This window comes from Desmodus rotundus, chromosome 1 (assembly GCF_022682495.2).
Source record: "Desmodus rotundus isolate HL8 chromosome 1, HLdesRot8A.1, whole genome shotgun sequence".
Taxonomy (NCBI): Eukaryota; Metazoa; Chordata; class Mammalia; order Chiroptera; family Phyllostomidae; genus Desmodus; species Desmodus rotundus.
Genome location: NC_071387.1, coordinates 211,326,000 through 211,343,827, shown reverse-complemented (window position 1 = coordinate 211,343,827; position 17,828 = coordinate 211,326,000). Strand labels below are relative to the sequence as shown.

The 17,828-nt window shown below is 51.8% G+C and overlaps 1 protein-coding gene across 2 annotated transcripts; it reads right to left on the bottom strand.

Moving 5' to 3' along the window:
* Positions 1-1,259: 1,259 nt before the first annotated feature.
* On the bottom strand, positions 1,260-7,774 carry SETD9 (SET domain containing 9). Of its 2 annotated transcripts, none has more exons than XM_024571965.4 (6): positions 7,542-7,758; positions 5,789-6,156; positions 4,476-4,599; positions 4,147-4,262; positions 2,878-2,983; positions 1,260-1,767 (listed from the first exon to the last, which is right to left on the bottom strand). In XM_024571965.4, exons 1-6 carry the CDS (start codon positions 7,637-7,639, stop codon positions 1,680-1,682), a joined length of 900 nt encoding a protein of 299 aa, XP_024427733.2. In that variant the 5' UTR covers positions 7,640-7,758; the 3' UTR covers positions 1,260-1,679. The 2 variants fall into 2 exon arrangements, 1 of the variants encoding a protein (XP_024427733.2); XR_006657043.2 differs by having other exon boundaries at positions 1,725-1,767; positions 2,878-3,101; positions 7,542-7,774.
* Between the last annotated feature and the right edge of the window lie 10,054 nt (positions 7,775-17,828).

Sequence of the window (17,828 nt, the reverse complement as noted above, 5' to 3'; positions counted from 1 at the left end):
AACCCAGATAGAAAATTAACATTTACCATATCTGACCTCTGTAATATGCGTGTTTTTCTGGACTGTTGCTAAAGTTGTTGACATTGTAACACTTCACTCCCAAATACTTTGGCCCGCCCACGCAGTGTGTCCACAGGAGCCAGTTTGCGGGTTCACACCCAGATCTGGGTACCAGGCGCAGCTGGTAAAAGCCCAAGGGGAGGGCTTTTCCACAGATGGGTCCCCCTGGTGTCACAGGGTCTCGGTGACACACGAGTCTGAGAAGACTCACGAGGGCATCCATGGCTGTTTGTGCCCGCACGTGTAAATGCCCCCGGGAGAAAGAAGGAAGTGGAACGGGGACGGTCAGGGTGGGTGGCAGCTGGGAACGCAGGTTTCAGTAGGGGTGGTAGGTGAGGTGACGCGGGGATGAGCTCCACAGCGACTGGGAAGATCAGCAGGCAAGGGGGCTGTGCACGTGTGTCCTGGGATAGGTGTGGCTGGGTGGGGCGCAGTACGTGTGTGTGTGTGTGCGCGAGCGCGAAGGATGCAGCACTTCCCCAGCACTGGAGGGGTGAGCAGAATCTCCAGCAGAGGCAAGGCAAGAGCTGACTTGGTGCCTTCGCGCGAACCGCACCTAGTGACCTGCTCCGGTGGCGGCAGGAGGCCATCAAACCCACGGCAGACTGAGGCACTGCCAGGGGAGCAGGACGGGGGTGAGCATGGGCCACGCGAGCTCCATGCTGTGGTGTGAGGCCCAGGAAGGAGCAGCGCACTTCACCTTGTCCGATTTGGGAACGGAGTTGGATGCAGGGGGTCTGGCTGATGGAGAGCACAGCAGTTATTACCGATAGAACCCTCTGGAAAAGGCGGCCTCAGGGCCAAGGGGGCGCACTCATCCTCTGACACTGGCGGGCCTGGCCACAGGCTGCCCCAGGACATGCTGAGTCCGCAGAGGAGGACCTGCAGGGGCTGGGGGTCCAGTTCCCCAGAGATCACCGTAGAAAGCCCTCCTGTGTGGGTGCAGAGGGTGCAGACACCGCCATCACAACCCGCCACAGGGCCACACGGGAAAGGGGGCTCGGTGTCCCTGCCACCACTGGCGCTGCACAGCTGGCCTGCCGAACCACCTCCCACGCGCTGTTTCACACTCAGTGTGCGTGAAACACGTTCACGTAACGAAGAGAAAATAGTATAACAGCCCCTCCCCCAATTTCTCCCTTAGCCAGCTCAAACTGTCTTTAAACTTCAGACACACACCTACCCAGGCAAACTCCAGCTAATGCATGGTAACACAAACGTGTTTGGCTTTATTCTGTAAAAATGAACTTTTTATAGAAGCTCATACACACCAACACTAGAAGAATTGCTGGGGATGTGGCTGAAATTTTATAAAGCACCACAGATACATTAAGCAAACGAAATAGAGACTGAAATTACAAGCTCAGGCTTTGATTTAATAAGCTGCTGAGTGTTCAGGTGAAAACGAAGTAAAATTGGGATTGCATTGGAGATTTGAAATTGTAATGACGCAAATCTTTTATCATGGACTTGCAACAAATAAAACATCAACAAAAATAGAAAGTCCCCACTCCGAGTAGCTCTCAACCCTGTGCTCTGCAGTGGGACTCAGGGATGACGAGCAAAAGCACTTCTGTCGACACAGTGGCTGAGCAGAAGGCTCGGTCTCCTCCGGAGAGTCAGCTGACGACCGTGTAGTAGTTGGAAAGAAGCTCCTCTCCTTGTCCGATGTCCCTCAGCGCCACGAGGACCACACACCGCAGGGGGCTGCAAACGAGGAGAACACGCGTGTTACCGGGATGAGCACGCACCAGCACGCGTGCTCATTCAGCCACTGCGGGCTTCGTCGGTGCCACACTAGTCACCTCCCTCACTGTCCCCTTTGTCCCTGCGTGTGACGTCCACAAGGCAATCGCTCGGGGCCCCGAGAGCTGTTTAAAGTGGACCGTGTCTCTGTGTGACACAGAGAGCACAGATCGGCACGCGCACACGGCCGGCCACTTCATGTGAACGCGTTCTGTGCCCAGGCCCTCGAGATTGGCGCCGCAGGAAGCGTTTGAGAGCGATGCCCGCTGCAGTTCGACCCTCCGCACTAACGGGATCTTCTTCCTGCAGAGCTGGAAACGTCGCTGGGAATTCCCTGGATCGAAGGGACTTTCTGTGGACACGACAGGACGTGTTGTCCTCGGTGTCCCGGGGCTCCGAGCGATTGTCCCCCCTGCCTGTCGGACGGTGCTGCCATTGCCCCCGAGCCCACGGTTAAAAGCCTGGCTGTCCCCCCCCTCCCCCCAGACACACACAGTCAGTCACCACACCTCCCCCACAGGGAACAGTCTAAGCTTTGCAAAGCCTGGTTTTACAAGGACAGTGGATGGGACCCCCACGAAATGGAGTTTGCTGGCGACTCAAGACGGCGCCTTCCTACAGCACTGTGGTTGCAGAACTCCCCGGGGTGACTGATTAAAAGGTGTTACTTCAGTATCCTCACCAGACCACACAGAAAATCAATGTTCAATAAAAACTGATCTCTTGAATATTTCTCTTTTTTCACTGTTTTTTAAATTTTATCTTGTGCTTTAAGGGTGTTTGGCATACTCTTTTTCCTCACAAGTCTCCAGATCTCACAGTGGAATGGGCGGAAGCGGCCGTGTGTGAGTCAGGCGCACTCACGCCAGGCGGGGCCGGACCCTCCCAGCGAGTGGGGTAGAGGTGTTTCTGAAGAACTCGTAAGTAGGAAAGATGAACATAGAAGTCTAAGTTGTAATTTTTCCCTAAAAACACCTCGCCCCAAATTTTATGTAGCTTCTCTTAGATGTAAGTGTTTTTTGAAGCGCACCCTAAGACAGTAGCTCGGCCAGGCTCTCCGAGGAGACACACCTTTGCTGGTCGCAGCCGTAGGCGACGTTGGGGAGATACTGCCTCAGCTCCACAGGGAACGCCGTGGGCACGTCCAGCTCCTGGTAGCAGACGTTGGCGGCTCTTTCTGGGGACGAGTGCACCAGTTTAGACACGCGGCACGTACTGCGTGAGCGCACGGAGAACAGCGCCGAGGGGTGGCGCTTGACGGGTGGATCTCCCCGTGCTCAGAGCAGGCTTCGCGCCTACAAAACATCATGTGTGTGTGTGTGTGCGTGCGTGCTTTTAAAAAAGAGATTTATTTACTTTCAGATAAAGGGGAAGGGAGGGAGAGGGAGGGAGAGAAACATCAGTGTGAGGTTGGTTGCCTCTCAGAGGCCCCCAACTGGGCACCTGGCCCGCAACCCAGGCATGTGCCCTGACCAGGGACTGAACCAGTGACCCTTTTGGTTCGCAGGCTGGCGCTCAACCCACAGAGCTACACCAGCCAGGGCTATCTGTGCTTTTAAATTCACTTTTTGAAGATCAGGAAGCAGGCTCAAAAGGTTAGAGGGTAAGTAGAAAAGTCAGGTGCTCTCGCTGCTGCCTCCCAAACGCCGGGGCCTGTGCCACGTGCAGCCAGACGGTGGGTCTCACACCCGGGGGGAGTGCAGCCCCGAGGAGGTGCGTGACTCAGACCGAGCTCCAGGAAGGGGCAGCTGGTCCCGTGGCTCAGCTACAAGGGCCTCCTGAGGTACGGACCACACCATCTCTGAGTCAGTCAGCCATGAAAACCGATGACAGCAGTGACCGCAAGGGCAGTCAGCGACCGCCTATGTTTACTGCAAAGCCACACCGCTGAATTACGTTTCCCCCACTTCCGTCTGTGCTGTCTGCCTCAAAGGGTTACAGTGTCAACTCGCTGAGATGTTCAACTCCATCTGCTGGATACGAGGCATCCAGAACAGACAGATGGGCAGAGGCAGAAAGCAGGTCAGTGGGTGCCTAAGACTGGGAGGTTCAGAAAGCAATGGAATCGATTTCCATGATATCAAGCCGATTGTGATGAGGGTCGAACAACTCTGTGAATTACACACTTTAAATGGGCGAGTTGTCTGGTATGTGAATTATATCAGTAGAGCTGTAAAAAACAAAGTTAGGAACTGTAATTTTTAATAGGAGACACAGATGAGAAAGGGAATAGAACAAAAACAAGCCGTAGAAGTTAAGGGTCAGATGGTGCTGAGTCACACGGCAGAGAACTTCACGGCTGTTCTCGTCCGGTCTCCCAGCCCCACGAGGCCGACTCACCGTTCGAGCAGTTGTTGACATAGTGCCCCACAGCCAGCGGGTTCCGAACGTCTGCCGTCAGCCAGGTGCTATCGCTCATGTTTAAAGGGCCAAGGCGATCCCTTCCGGCGCAAGACCTGAAACGGGTGAAAGCGTCAGCTAGGGGAGTGTTCGTCTGGGTCCTAAAACTCAGCAATAATACAAAATCAGGCCTACGACTGGCAGTGGGCAGTTTCTCTTTAGGAAACTTCAGGCTCATCAACAGGGCAGCTAAGGCCAGTCAGTGGTCACAGTCCTCGTGGTGTGGTTGTGTCTCCTGTAATTGAGTTTGAACATGGGCACCAACTTACCTGTACACGACTTTGGATATTCCTTTGTCATTTCCATCAATGAGTATGCCATCCAAGCATCTAAAAATAAATGGGTTTCCAATAGACTGGAAAAAGACTGGCTCGTATTTCTGATATACTGTACCTGTTGTACAACCAGATAAAGACACAACAGCAACACATAAAAACCACAAACATTTTAAGGACCTCTCTCTGGAGCATAAACGTAACATGTAAGAATTTGTTTTAACTTCTCGGCTTTTTTCCATCTGTTACCTCCAGTCCAGACCATCGCTTTCTCTTTGGCCCGTTTCTCCCCTGAACGTGCCCCGGGGCAGACGGAGCACAGGGGCAACGTGGCCACACAGCCCAAGAAATCGACTTGGCTGGCAAAAATGCACACACGTTTCCGGCTCGGTTCTACAGAGCTGTGGTGTGTGTGTCAGTGTGTTTACGTGACCTGTGATTTGACGTCTGTCAGAGCATCACTCGGGACGTGTGTTTTGCCAGTGGCCAATTAAATCCTGTAGGCACGTGTGTGAGAGGTGAGTCTGCCCTCAGCTGTGTCAGCCTCAATGGCCCACAGTGGAAGGGGAGATTACACATGCTGTGCGCCTCTTAGGTTCCAGGCGTGTTTCCTATTCTGCATCTTTTAATATTAACTTGTTGCTTGCTTGTTCTGTTTAGTCTTTACAGAGTTAATTGTACGGGAAGAAATTGAGATGCTCTTGCTTAGGGATGAGAATTAGAAAACCTTGCAAGGGCTTTTCGGAAACATAGTTCTATTTGACTTAAACATACACATGTATTTTCCACTATAGTGAATAATGTGTTAGTTTAACAAATGACGTATTCGACTGGCCATTCTAGTTAATGACTTTGTGCAAAGAAGCTGCTTTGCTTTCCAAGTGTAGCAATGGCAGGAATGTCTTGACTCAGTGACTTACGGGATTAAATTCTGTCTCTCCGGTTTTAACCCATATCATTTTTAGCTTTAGTTATCAGTTATCTAAGCCAAACTGATTTATTCTCTAGTGCTTTCTGAGTATTGAGTCTGATCAAAGCAGGCCATACCTTATTTTCCTAAATTTAAACATTCACTAGAAACATTTCTTTAAAAGAAAAACATGCATTTATCCCAACAAATACTTATGGATACTTTCTAACACATAGGATAATCTACAGTTAATTTCCAAATCAGGATTTAAAAATCTGTGGACATCTGAGTTTCCAGCTGAACTCCTTATTCTACAAGGATTACAAGGCTAAGTGTTTTGAACTTATATTTATCGGCACATAACAAACTCTTGGCAAAGTACTATTTGGGCCATTACCAGGATACATGGATACAACCGCGCCTTTTGGTGCTGATCCTTTAGAAACAAAGACACCTCTTCCAGCAGAGACCAGTGAGCTGGTTGCGCAGGCAACACTGAAACCCAATGTCTTATACAGAATTTCTTCTGGTTTGAAGATCTGTCTCTGATGACGTCTGTATTCAGGCAGGCTCACCCTTGGATACGGGACTGACAGCAGGTCTTGATATTTTGATCGGACAGGCTCTGGCAGCACAGTCAAGATACCCGCTTGTTTATAGAAATCGTTGATGAACAGGGCCTGGAAAACTCTCAGTAACGTTTCTAGGACGTCTTTATCTGAGATAACTTTGTCTTTAAGTTCCTCTGGGACATATCGGAGGGTCCTGAAAATGGGAAAGATTTCTACTCACTGCCCTTCAGTGATAAAAGGCAGCCTGTCTGACGCCTTCTGGGTTACCAGCCTCCAGGAAGATTATTCTCATGTGTTTGAAGGGCGGGGACCCCTCAGAGAAGAGTTGTTTGGGGGTGGCGTTGCCTAACTTCCCATAATACCCACCCGAGTTTACAACGGCCGAGATTTATGGAAAGGCCCGGTGTGTGCTAAACGTTGTTGGGGCCTGACGTTCCTTATCCCTTTTCCAGACGAAGAAACAGAGGCTGAAAGATGTCAGGCACTTGGCCCAGGTCCCAGGTTGGGGGGGGGGGGCGAAGGGGCGGGGCAGAGGCAGCGCCCACGACCACCTGTGGGCGTCGCAGGGAGAACCCGCACAGGCAATGGCTCTTTCTAGGCGTGTAGTTTCAAACACAAACTTAAGGGAACGTTATACAAGTTGTCACATTCTCTTCCAGGAGTACTGCCTTAATGACTGCATCCGTTTCATTTCCATAATAGTAGGAAGTTCACTTCTGGACAAAAAGAAAGTTAGCGGCGCGTGTGAACACTTTGGTGATCGACTGCTTTTGCGGACACCACGTGGCCTTGCCCACCACCAGCTCGTCCCTTGCTGGACCCGGCGTCCTCGGCTCCCAGGCCACCCGCTCTTCAGGCGCCGACTCCGTACTCTAAACCCCTCACTGCCACCGCTTCACGGTCCTTTTTCTCGTTTTTAGGCGCCAGCCCCTCCGAGCGGTCACCCACCGCGCCGGGCTGGGTTGCTTTCACCGTAAAAACTAAACCCGCTTCGGCTTTTCTAAGGAATTCCAAGCTCCTAACTCTGGGTCGGCGGAGAGAGTGCTGCGCGCCCTCTCGCTGTGCGCGCTCCCTCCTTTCTCAGACGTTGCTCTACTTCTCTCAGCCAGAGGCACCCTGCCAGCGCGGACCGCCAAACGGAACACACGCGCGCTCCCCGCTGGCAACCCCTACGATGCCGGCCTGTCAGCGCGGGGCACGACGGGAAAAAGGCCTCAGGCCCCGCCCACCTAAGGCTCCACGCCCCCGTCGGGCCCCCGACCCTCCTCCCACACCCGCAGCCTCAGCCGCGGCCCCGCCCACCTCCAGCCCCACCCACAACAAGCTTGCGGCGCCAGGCCCTTCGGACGCCTGAAGCCCCGCCCACCTAAGGCTGGGCCCGCTTTGGGGCCCGCCCACCTCAGGCCCCGCCTGTCCCGGGCTCCACCCACCACGACCTTCTGGCGTCAGGCCCCGCCGGAAGCTCCGCCCGCACGAGCCTCCAACCCCGTAGCCGTCCCGCTAGTGTCCTGTCCCGCGGTCGCGGTGGCGTTTCCCGGACGAAGGAAGAAGCCCGGAGCAGCCGCCTCGTCCCCTCACCTTGGGTTGCTGCTTAGGTTCAGCGCGATCCAAGGTACGAAGCGGTACTTGTAACGGTGCCACCACTGCCCCAGGCTGTGCAGCAGAGGGCCTGGCATGGCGGCCCCGCCGCTCCGGGTCGAGGGCCCGCCCCGGCGGGGAGGGGCGGTGGCGTGTCCCGCCCTCGGCTCCGCGCTCCACCCGCGCGGGGTCCAGGTGGCCGGCGCTGTGGCCACGGCCAGCTCACCAGGGACGCGGAGCGGAAGGAGCCCGAGCCCGTGGGAACCGCGGGCCCTCCTGGCCTCCGCGCGGAGTCGGACCCCCGCACCCAAGTCCTAGGGGGCCGACCACACCCGATGCCCCGCAGGCAGGGCAAGTGGCCGTGGCGCGTGTATTCTGTTCCAAACTGGAAGGAAGGAAAACACGCCGCCAAAGTCTCCACTTCATTGTGACGCCACGGAACGTGCTGGCGCTCGGGGACCCACGGCAGGTGCTGTGGGGCCCGGCTGCAGGTTACCTGGTTTCCCGCATGGGGTCTTCAGTGCGCGCGAAAGAAGGGACTTTATATATAGTCTCTGCGCCCGAGAGGAACCGGAAGGCACGAATTGAAGCCTTACTATAGTTATATACCTACCCTAAAAATAAAAAAAGCAGTTTTTGTATACACAGCCAGTGTTGTTTTAATTTTAATTTTTATCATGCAGTGTAATCCAGGAAAAGGGTCTTTTGCCTAGACCGTATTTCTTTATTTACCGAGCTATATTTGACATGTAACATGATACTCGTTTCAGATACAAAACACCACATTCAAAATGACTGAGCGAGTAGAGCAACGAGTCTGCATCAAATTTTGTGTTAAGCTGGAACATTCGTCCGCGGAAACTATTCGGATCATTCAGAAGGTTTTTGGGGACGATGCAATGAGTGCAGCGCAAATCAAAGTGTGGCACAAACGCTTCAAAGACGGTCGAGAATCTGTTGAGAGTGACCCCCGTTCTGGAAGGCCTGCAACAAGCAGAACCCCTGAGAATGTTGAGCGTGTGCGGGCTGCCATCAGCAAAGGTCGGCGACTGACAGTGCGTGAACTGGAAGCTGATCTGGGGATTCCAAAAACTACTGTGTCCCAGATTTTGACACAGGATCTTGGTCTGAAACGTGTCACAGCAAAATTCGTTCCACAGCTTCTGCTACCGGAGCAGGAGGAACATCGTGCTGCAGTTGCTAATGACTTGACTCAACCCACTAGCAATGAACCCGATTTCCTCAAGAAGGTCATAACCGGACGTGAATCCTCGGTCTACAGCTGTGACCCAGAAACAAAGGCCCAGTCGTCCCAATGGAAGTCACCTGGTTCTCCACGGCGCCTGAAGAAGGCGAGGCAAGGTCACAAGATCAAGAGCGTGTTAACTGGTTTTTGATTGGGAACGTGTTGCCCATCACGAGCACGCCCCTCCAGGCCAAACAATTAATAAGGAGCACTACCTCAATGTTCTTCCTCGGCGGAGAGATGCAATATGGTGAAAACGGCCACAGCTGTGGGCGACTGCCGACCGGCAGCTTCATCACGACAACACGCCCGCTCACGCATCGCGTCTTGTGCAGAGTTCTTTGGGGAAACATCAAATCACCCAGGTGACTCAGGCCCCTACAGCCCAGATTTGGCGCCCTGTGACTTCTGGCTTTTCCCAAAACTTAAATGACCTTTGAAAAGGGAGAGATTTCTGACCATCAGTGAGATTCAGGAAAATACAATGGGGCAGCTGATGGCGATTGGGAGAACTGTGTGAGGTCCCAAAGTGCCTGCTTTAAAGGGGACTGAGGTGCCATTGTCCTATGTACAATGTTGTGTCTTGTATCTTCTTCAATAAACGTAAGTCTAGTTACCATCTGTCATCACACGTAGCTACACATTTCCTTTTCTTAAGACGAGAGTGTTAAAGATTTATTCTCTTTAGCAACTTTAAAATATGCAGTCCGGCACTATTAACTAGTCAGCATGGCTGGAGCAGGGGTAGGGCGCTGGCCGGCCAGCCAGGGTGTGGTGGGTGCCACGGCGGGGTGTACCAGTAGCACTGTGGTGCGGAAAGGTCACTGAGTGTTTGGTGGAGGACAGGCGAGCGGTCAGCACACAGCAAGGTTAGTGCAGAGCTGGTGCAGAAGCCCAGGTGACAGGAGCGCAGCTCAGACTGTGGAGGTGGCTGCAGAGACAGCGACGGGGCCGGGTTAGGGGTCCATTGTGGGGGAACTGACAGGACCTACTGGTAGGGGGGAAGTGGCGGGGGACGGTGTGTAGTACCTGTGAGAAATGTCAGCTAGCTAGTTGAAGATCACACTGGGAGCTTTGGAGAGACGCTGTAGCTGGAGATAAAATGGGAATCTCGGGCTGGAGGAGCTGGAGGCCACCAAGGTGGAAGGAGGTGGTGAGGAGCAGAGCTCGGGCAGCGACCTGAGTTGGCAATGTGCAACCCCACAGTGACGTGGCCAAAGCAGGTTCGGTGATGGTTCCCAGTGTGTCTGAGGGAAGCGTGAGGTGAGAGGGGGAGAGGTGTGCACAGTTCTGAGCGTGTTTGCCTGGAGGGAGGACAGAGAAATGGACCTAACAGCAGAGAGGAGTTTGGGGAGACGAAAGGTGCCCCTGTGTGTTTGTGCTGATGAGAATGGTCCTAGAGAGAGAGGTTGGTGGAGACCCGTGGGTGATTTCTAGAAGGAAGCCTTGGGGTGCTGGGCTCCGAGCCAGCGTGTGGTGGGTGGGATGCATCCAGCTGTGGCCCGGCAGGCGGAGGGAGGATCCAGCCCCAGAAAAACAGGGGCTAAATTCCGCGGCTTCTAGGTTTGAAACAGGTAGGACGAAGTGTTCCCCCAAATTGCTCCATCAAATCCAGCGAGTCAGGCCTGCCGGAACTGCGGCGGCATCAATAGGCAGCTAGAAAACAATGGCCAGGAGCTACCCCGACTTTCTCAGTTTGATTTTCAGCTCTAAAGCCAGGCCACCAACCAGAGACAAACCCAGTACCTGGTTGCGAAAGTCCCTGTATCCCATAATAAGTACTGCACGTTCCCAGACGGCTCTGCTCTGCTCTGCTGACCTATGCACCCCGGAACATCAGTGTTCCAGACAAAGGAGAAGCCTGCAGTCTACTTCCCGACTGGCTGGCCCCAGCAACTCCCGGTTCCCAGGAGCCTCAACGCCCTCAGCCCCAGCTTCGGGGCGCGGCCCGGGGACCCTATCGGCGTTCCTGCCCTGTGCAGAGTCCCAGTACATCCGCCTTTACTTGTGTCATTGTCCCTGGTCAAATTATTTTGTATCAGGAGACAAGAACCCAGACTCATTGTGACAGTTTCTCGGTGACCTCTGAGGACGACCTTCACTGAGCAGAGTTCTGGGGGAAGGTGGGGGCTGGCAAAGGCTGTGCAACAGCCCAGCGTGCACCCTGGCCGTCGGCTCAGTTGCTTGGAGCGTGGTCCCAAACACCAAAAAGTTGCGGGTTCAATCCCTGGTCGGTGTGTGTGGGAGGCAACCAATCAATGTTTCTCTCTCTAAAATCAATAAACATGTTTGTTTTTTTTTTTAAATAAAACAGCCCAGAGTGGTTCAGCCCCCTTGTAGGGAAAGTGGGGGGATTGCTGGGGAGTGAGGCCCAGTGTCTGTTCCCGGGCTAGAAGAAGGGATCCTCTCCCTGCCCGCCTGCGGGAGGAGAGGGCGAGGGGTGGGGTGGGTGTGGAGGAACTGGCTGGTGTGTGGACAGGTAATGAGGCCCCGGCATCACGGATGCAGCCGATGCTCCTTTACGGGGAGAAGCAGGAAACAACACAGAGCTTTGACTCTGTCTGAGAAGGAAGCTTTTCCGACTGGAAGCTGGGGGACAGGCTTCCTTTGCATGGGTCAGGGAGAGATTTATAGTCCCTCTTCCGTGTTCCCAGGGAGGATTCACACACGCGTGTGTGGAGGAGGGTCGGGTAGGAAGGACGGGCATTCGAACAGCACATTGTCTCATGTGGGCCAGATAACTGACAAAATTCACTCACTGATAATTGTGTACAGCTTCAAAAGATTACGGTCGAGTTGAGAAAACGTAATTTAGAACCATTCACTACCAATTACCCCAGAACTTCAGTGTGAGTTGCTGGAGCTAAGGAGTGTGTCGGAGGACTAGGTGGGAGAGAGGTGGGAGAAAGTGGAGCCACCGGTTCCGCCTGGAGCCCGGGCCCCTGGTTTACACACCAGAGGCAAGGCATCTGTCTGCATCTGCTCCCATTCTCTTACAAGGGTGCAGTGGCGCTTTCTCGGGGGGCCATGGCCTGTGGTGGAACAGACTGAATACGGAAGCAGAGATGAGAATCCAGCTGTCTTGGAATAAGTCGGAAATAAAACAGATTTGCAAAAATATAAAAAATGTCATTTTTCTCACTGTTGGGGAGATTTAGCTACTTTTATAAAGATATCTCTGCCAACATGTACAAGATTTTTAAATTGTTATTTTAGTACATTAGTGAGTACATAGGTAAAACCAGCCTGTTTCACAACGACACAGTAAATGTCGGAGCCGTGACCCACAGAAACAAGGCCCCAGGGGGGCTCAGAGGCCTCCTCAGGTGCCACGGGTCTGGCGGCACACCTGCCCCGGGGGCTGAGCGTGAGGCGCCGCTTTGAGGACAGTGTGTGGCGGAGCGTGTGATCGGCGTGGCGGTGAGTGCCGGCTCCGTGACTTCAGCGTGTGGCGTGCTGCCCACATTGGACACCAAATATTTCAGGGGGTCTCCTGCTGCAGGACGCACGGTGCTGTGTGGAAAGAAGCCAGCAGTGGTTGCTGCTGGCCTCCCTCTGAAGTGGCCAAGGCCGCTTCCTCCAGCCACTTGACGTCCACCTTGTGGGAGACGTTTGCAGTAAACACACAAGTCCAGTGGGGCTGTCACGGGAACCGGGTCATCAAGCTGCGTGGTGCACAGGTGGCTGTGGCGCATCGCCCGGGAGTTCCTCTGCCATCAGCTGCTTCTCGGACCCAACTACGAGCCCAGAGCCCAGACGTGTGAGAGCCCCGGCCACGAGCAGAGGTGCAGAGGCGAGGCTGACTGTGGCGGGCCAGAGGACGGCAGAGGACGGTCCGATCAGAGCGGGTGCTCTAGAGACCACCGGGAATAAGGTTCTTAGGCAGAGTAAGGTCGGATTGTTGGAAAATGCTGAAATTTGAGGGAAATGTGAGGCGATAGGTAGTCATTGAATGTTCTTAAGCAGAGTGAGAGCGTGTAGAAATTGTTTGGCAAGCTCAGAGGAACAGTGGTTGGCAGGAGGGGAGGGTGGGTGGGGTGGGGTGGATGGAGGGTGGGCAGATGGGTGGGTGGGCGGGTGGAGGGTGGTCTTGAGAGCAGGAGACAGGGAAGAAGGTGTCACCTGTGCTGATACAGCCTCTCCTTGGCTGGGACTGTCGAAGATGCTAGAACAGAAATGTCCTGTGTGGATGCACACGTCACCTCCAGGTTTTAGCTTGGGAAAACAGAATTCCCTCACTGCCCTGAGATTTCCTACTTTCCCGAGAGGGACACTGAGACGACCACTTTGCTTCTGAGAAGGGAGGAGGTTCGGGTGCTTGGCACAGGTAACACTCTAGGAGACCCATCCTTAATGAGAGAAAAGTCCCCATCTGCTGCCCTCTGCTGGACGTTGTGACGGCCTGCGTCACTGCCCACGCACGGTCAGTTAGAGTGGGCTGAGCAGCCTGGAGTCCAGGTGCTCACAAGCAAGGAAAGCAAAACAAAACAAAACAGAAAAGGAAATCAAGCTCCGATGCAAAGAGAAATTAAGCCAAACCAAAACAGATACAAACTTAGAAATATTTTCCCAACTTTCACTTTGGAAATTTCTAATCAATAGAAAAATGCAGCAAACAACCATTCTCTTTCATGCAGGTTCACCAATTGTTACCATTTCCTGCATGTGTGTATTTTTTCTTTCCATTTCCTTGGATAAGTGCCCAGGACTGGAATTGTGGGGTCCTGTTTCTACCTTCCAGGGACCCTCCAGACTGGTTCCCGCGGTGGCTGCCCCAGCCCGCATTCCCACCGCCAGGGCACGCGGGTCCCCTTCCTCGGTGTCCTCACCAGCACTTGCCAGCTGACTTTCTGATGACAGCCATTCTGACATCATTGGGGCTTTAATTTGCATTTTCCTAACGATGAGTGAGTGACGTTGAGCATCTTTGCCTGTGTTTCTCTTTGTAGAAACGCCTATTCAAGTCTTCTGCCCATTTTTGAATAGGATTGTTTAGGGTTTTTTGTTTTTGTTCTTTTTTAGCATTTCTTACACATTTTGGATATTAACCTCATCAGTGGTGTCTTCTCCCATTCAGTTGGTGGTCTGGTTACTTTGTTGCTGGGTTGCATTTTGGTTTGTGTTTTTGCTACGCAGGAGCGTTTTAGTTTGATGTGGTCCCATTTGGTTATTTTTCCTTTTCCTGAGGACAAATGTCCAAAAAGGTATCGCTGATACCAATCTCAAAGCTTTATGCCTGCCAACGAACTGGACGATCTAGTTGAAATGGATACATTCCTAGAAACGTACAATGTTCCCACACTGAATCAGGACAAATAAGAAAATCTGAATAGACCAATTACAACTAGTGAAATTGAAGCAGTAATAAACAAACTCCCAACAAACAAGCCCTGGACCGAATGGCTTCACAGGTGAATTTTATCAAACATTTGAAGCACCAACACCTGTGCTTCTCAAACTGTTCCAAAAATTCAAGAGGAGGGAAGGCTCCCAAGTTCATTTTACGAGGCCAGCATTCTCCTAATTCAAAATCAGATAAGGATACTACAAAGAAAGAAAATTATAGGCCAATATCCCTGATGAACATAGATGTTAAAATCCTCAATGAAATATTAGGAAACCAAATTCAGCAATACATTAAAAAGATCACACATAGCTCTGGCTGGTGTGGCTCAGGGGATTGAGTGCCAGCCTACAAACTGAGAGGTTGCATGTTCGATTCCCATTCAGGGCGTATGCCTGGGTTACGGGCCAGGTCCCCAGTTGGGGGCCCACAAGAAGCAACCACACATTGACGTTTCTCTCCCTCTCTCTCTTCCTCCCTTCCCCTTTCTCTAAAAGGAAATAAATACAATCCTTAAAAAAATTAAAAAGATCATACACCATGACCAAGTGGGCATTATTCTGGGGATGCAAGGTTGGTACACTATCTGCATATCAATAAAGGTAATATACCACATAAATAAAATGAAGGATAAAATCCACATGAGCATATCAGTAGATGTAGAAAAAGCATTTGATAAAATCCAGCAGCCATTTATGATAAAAACTCTCTGAAAAGTGGGAATCGAGGGGACATGCCTAAACGTAATAAAGGCCATATGTGACAAAGCCACCGCCAGCATCACACTCAATGGGCAAGAACTACAAGCGTTCATTCCCCTTAAGATCGGGAACAAGACAGAGATGTCGCTTTCACCTCTTTCATTCAACATAGTGCTGGAGGTCCTAGCCACAGCAATCAGACAAGAAGAAATAAAAGGCATCCAAATTGGGAAGGAGGAAGTAAAACTCTCATTATTTCCAGATGAGAACCCTAAAGATTTCACCAAAAAACCCCCCACTAGAACTGATAAATGAATTTAGTAAAGTAGCAAGATACAAAACAAACATCCAGAAATCAGTTGCATTTTTATGCACTAGTAATGCACTAGCAGAAAGCAAAACTAAGAAAAGAATCCCATTTACAGTTACATAAAAAAAATAAATTACATACTGCCCTGACCGTTGTGGCTTAGTTGGCTGGGCATTGTCTCACAAAGTGAGGGGTCACTGGTTTGACTCCATCAGGGGACGTGCCTGGGTTTCAGGTTTGACCCTTGGTCAGGGCACATACGAGAGACAACCAATCGATGTTTCTCACACTGATGTTTCTCTCCCTCTCTTTCTCTCACCCTTCCCCTCTCTCTATAAATAAATAAAATTAAAAAAATTAAAATAGGGATAAATTTAATTGAGGTAAAAAAAGGCCTGTACTCAGAAAATTATAAGACACTGAAGAAAGAAACCGAAGAAGATACAAATGGGTGGAAGCGTATACCGCATTCATGGGAGCAATCTACGGAGTGATACAACTCCTGCCAGGATACCAATGGCGTATTTCACAGAACTAGAACAAACAGTCCAAAAATGCATATGGAACCACAAAAGACCACAAATATCCAGAGCAATCTTCAGAAAGAAGAACAAAGTTGGAGGAATCGTGCTATCTGATATCAAAAACTGCAAGGCCTTAGCAGTAAAAAACCCCCTCAAAATCCAGCACGGTACTGGCATAAAAACAGACATTTGCATCAGTGGGACAGAACAGAGCCCAGAAATGAGCCCACAGCTTCACGGCCAATGACTATTTTACAGAGGAGGCGGGAACATGCAGTGGGGTAAAGGAGTCTCTTCAATAGCTGGTGTTGGGAAAATGGGACAGATACATGCAAAAAAATGAAGCTGCACACAGTCTTACACCACACACAGGAATAAACTCAACGTGGATTAACAACTTTACCGTTAGACTCAAAAGCATAAAACTCCTGGAAGGAAACACAGGCATAAAAGCTCAGATGCTTCTCATGTCCTTATTTTTCCTGGTGTGTCTCCTTGGGTAAGGGAAACAGAAGAAAAAAATAAGCACATAGGACCATATTAAATGAACAAGTCTTTTGCACAGCAAAGGAAACCATCAACAAAATAAAAAGTCAACCCAGTGTGTGAGAGAACATATTTACCAATGATACATCTGATAGGGGATTAATCTCCAAAATTTATAAAAAACTTATACCACTCAACACCAAAAAATAATAATAAATAAATAAATAAATAATGGACAAAAGACCTGAACAGACACTTCTCCAAAGAGGCCATAGAGATGGCCAAAGGACATATGAAAAGATGCTCAACATCGTCACTAGTCATCAGCGAAATGCAATTAAAACCACAGTGAGATACCACCTCACACCTGCCAGAATGGCCACCATCAATAAATCCACAAACAAGTGCTTGGCGAGGCTGTGGAGAAAGGGGAGCCCTTGTGCGCTGGCGGTGGGAATGCAGACTGGTGCACCCACCATGGAAAGCAGTATGGAGGGTCCTCAGAAAGTCGAAGATGGATCTGCCTTTTGACCAGCGATTCCTCTGGTGGGAGCCTGGCTGAGGGGGCCTGACACTCTGATTCTGAAGAACACAGGCAGCCTGCGTTCAGAGCCACTTCGCGCCACCTCCCAGGGCCGTCCCTCCCCTGCACACGGCTACAGAGTGCGGCCCAGGCGGCCTCCAGAACCACCTGCTCAACTCACACTTGACGGTGCCACCGGGGTTTCCACCCTGTCCCCAACCTCAGCGTTTCTCCTCTGTCCTGCGTCACCCTGGTTACAACTCGCGCCCTCTGAGGGTCTACGCAGGTGTTGAGGAATCTCATTAAGCAAGCTGACTTCGAGGGAAAGTAACACTTGTCTCAGAAATAGACCCAAGTAGGAATCTCAGTTGTGTGTGAACCGGCCTTTGGGTCACCAGGGCTTTGCCTCCTGCCACCTGCCTGGCCTGGTTTTCTCGCTCCAGGTCTGGCAGGGCCAAGGACCGAGGCCGTGGGGTGTGGGAACTGGAGCTGGTGGGCAGCCTGGCAACAAGCCTGGTTCTGGTCGAAGCCGAGGGTCTCGCAGTGTCAGCTGGCCCACTGTGACGCTGCGTGGTCACAGGCATCTGTGGTGAGCTGGTCCCCCAGGCACAAGCAGCATTAATTCTGTCTTCAGAGGCGGGCCCTCTGGCATCTGCCATCTGCAGCCCCACTGTCCCTCCAGCTCATGTTCCCAGGACTCGGCTCCCCCAGGCTGACACTCCCTCCCTCCGACTGTCTTCTTACTTTTGTTTGACAAGCCTGGACCCAGGCCAGAGGCCTGAAAGTGGCCAAGTGCAGTGTGTGAGTTTTGCTCAGCGCTATAGTTCCCAATAAAAAGTTTGAATTAGCTCCCAATGTTTAAACATCAGGAAAGAGCACATAAAAGCTAGATTTCCAGCTTGTTTTGAAAATTTAAAGGCTTTGGCAACACGGGGCTTTTTCCCCTTTATCCCCACACAGCAACTTGGCCCCCCTTATGCACAAATTTGGCTCCAAGTCTCAGGTCAGCCCCAGTCCTGCTGAGGACACTCCCGGCCGCAGAGGTGCTGGGGTCTATGACCTCTGGGTCACTCATTCGTTCCACAAACACCGGCTGCACCCAGAGGGCCATGGGCACAGGTTCTCTTACTTCTCACAGTGCTGCTGCTTTCGT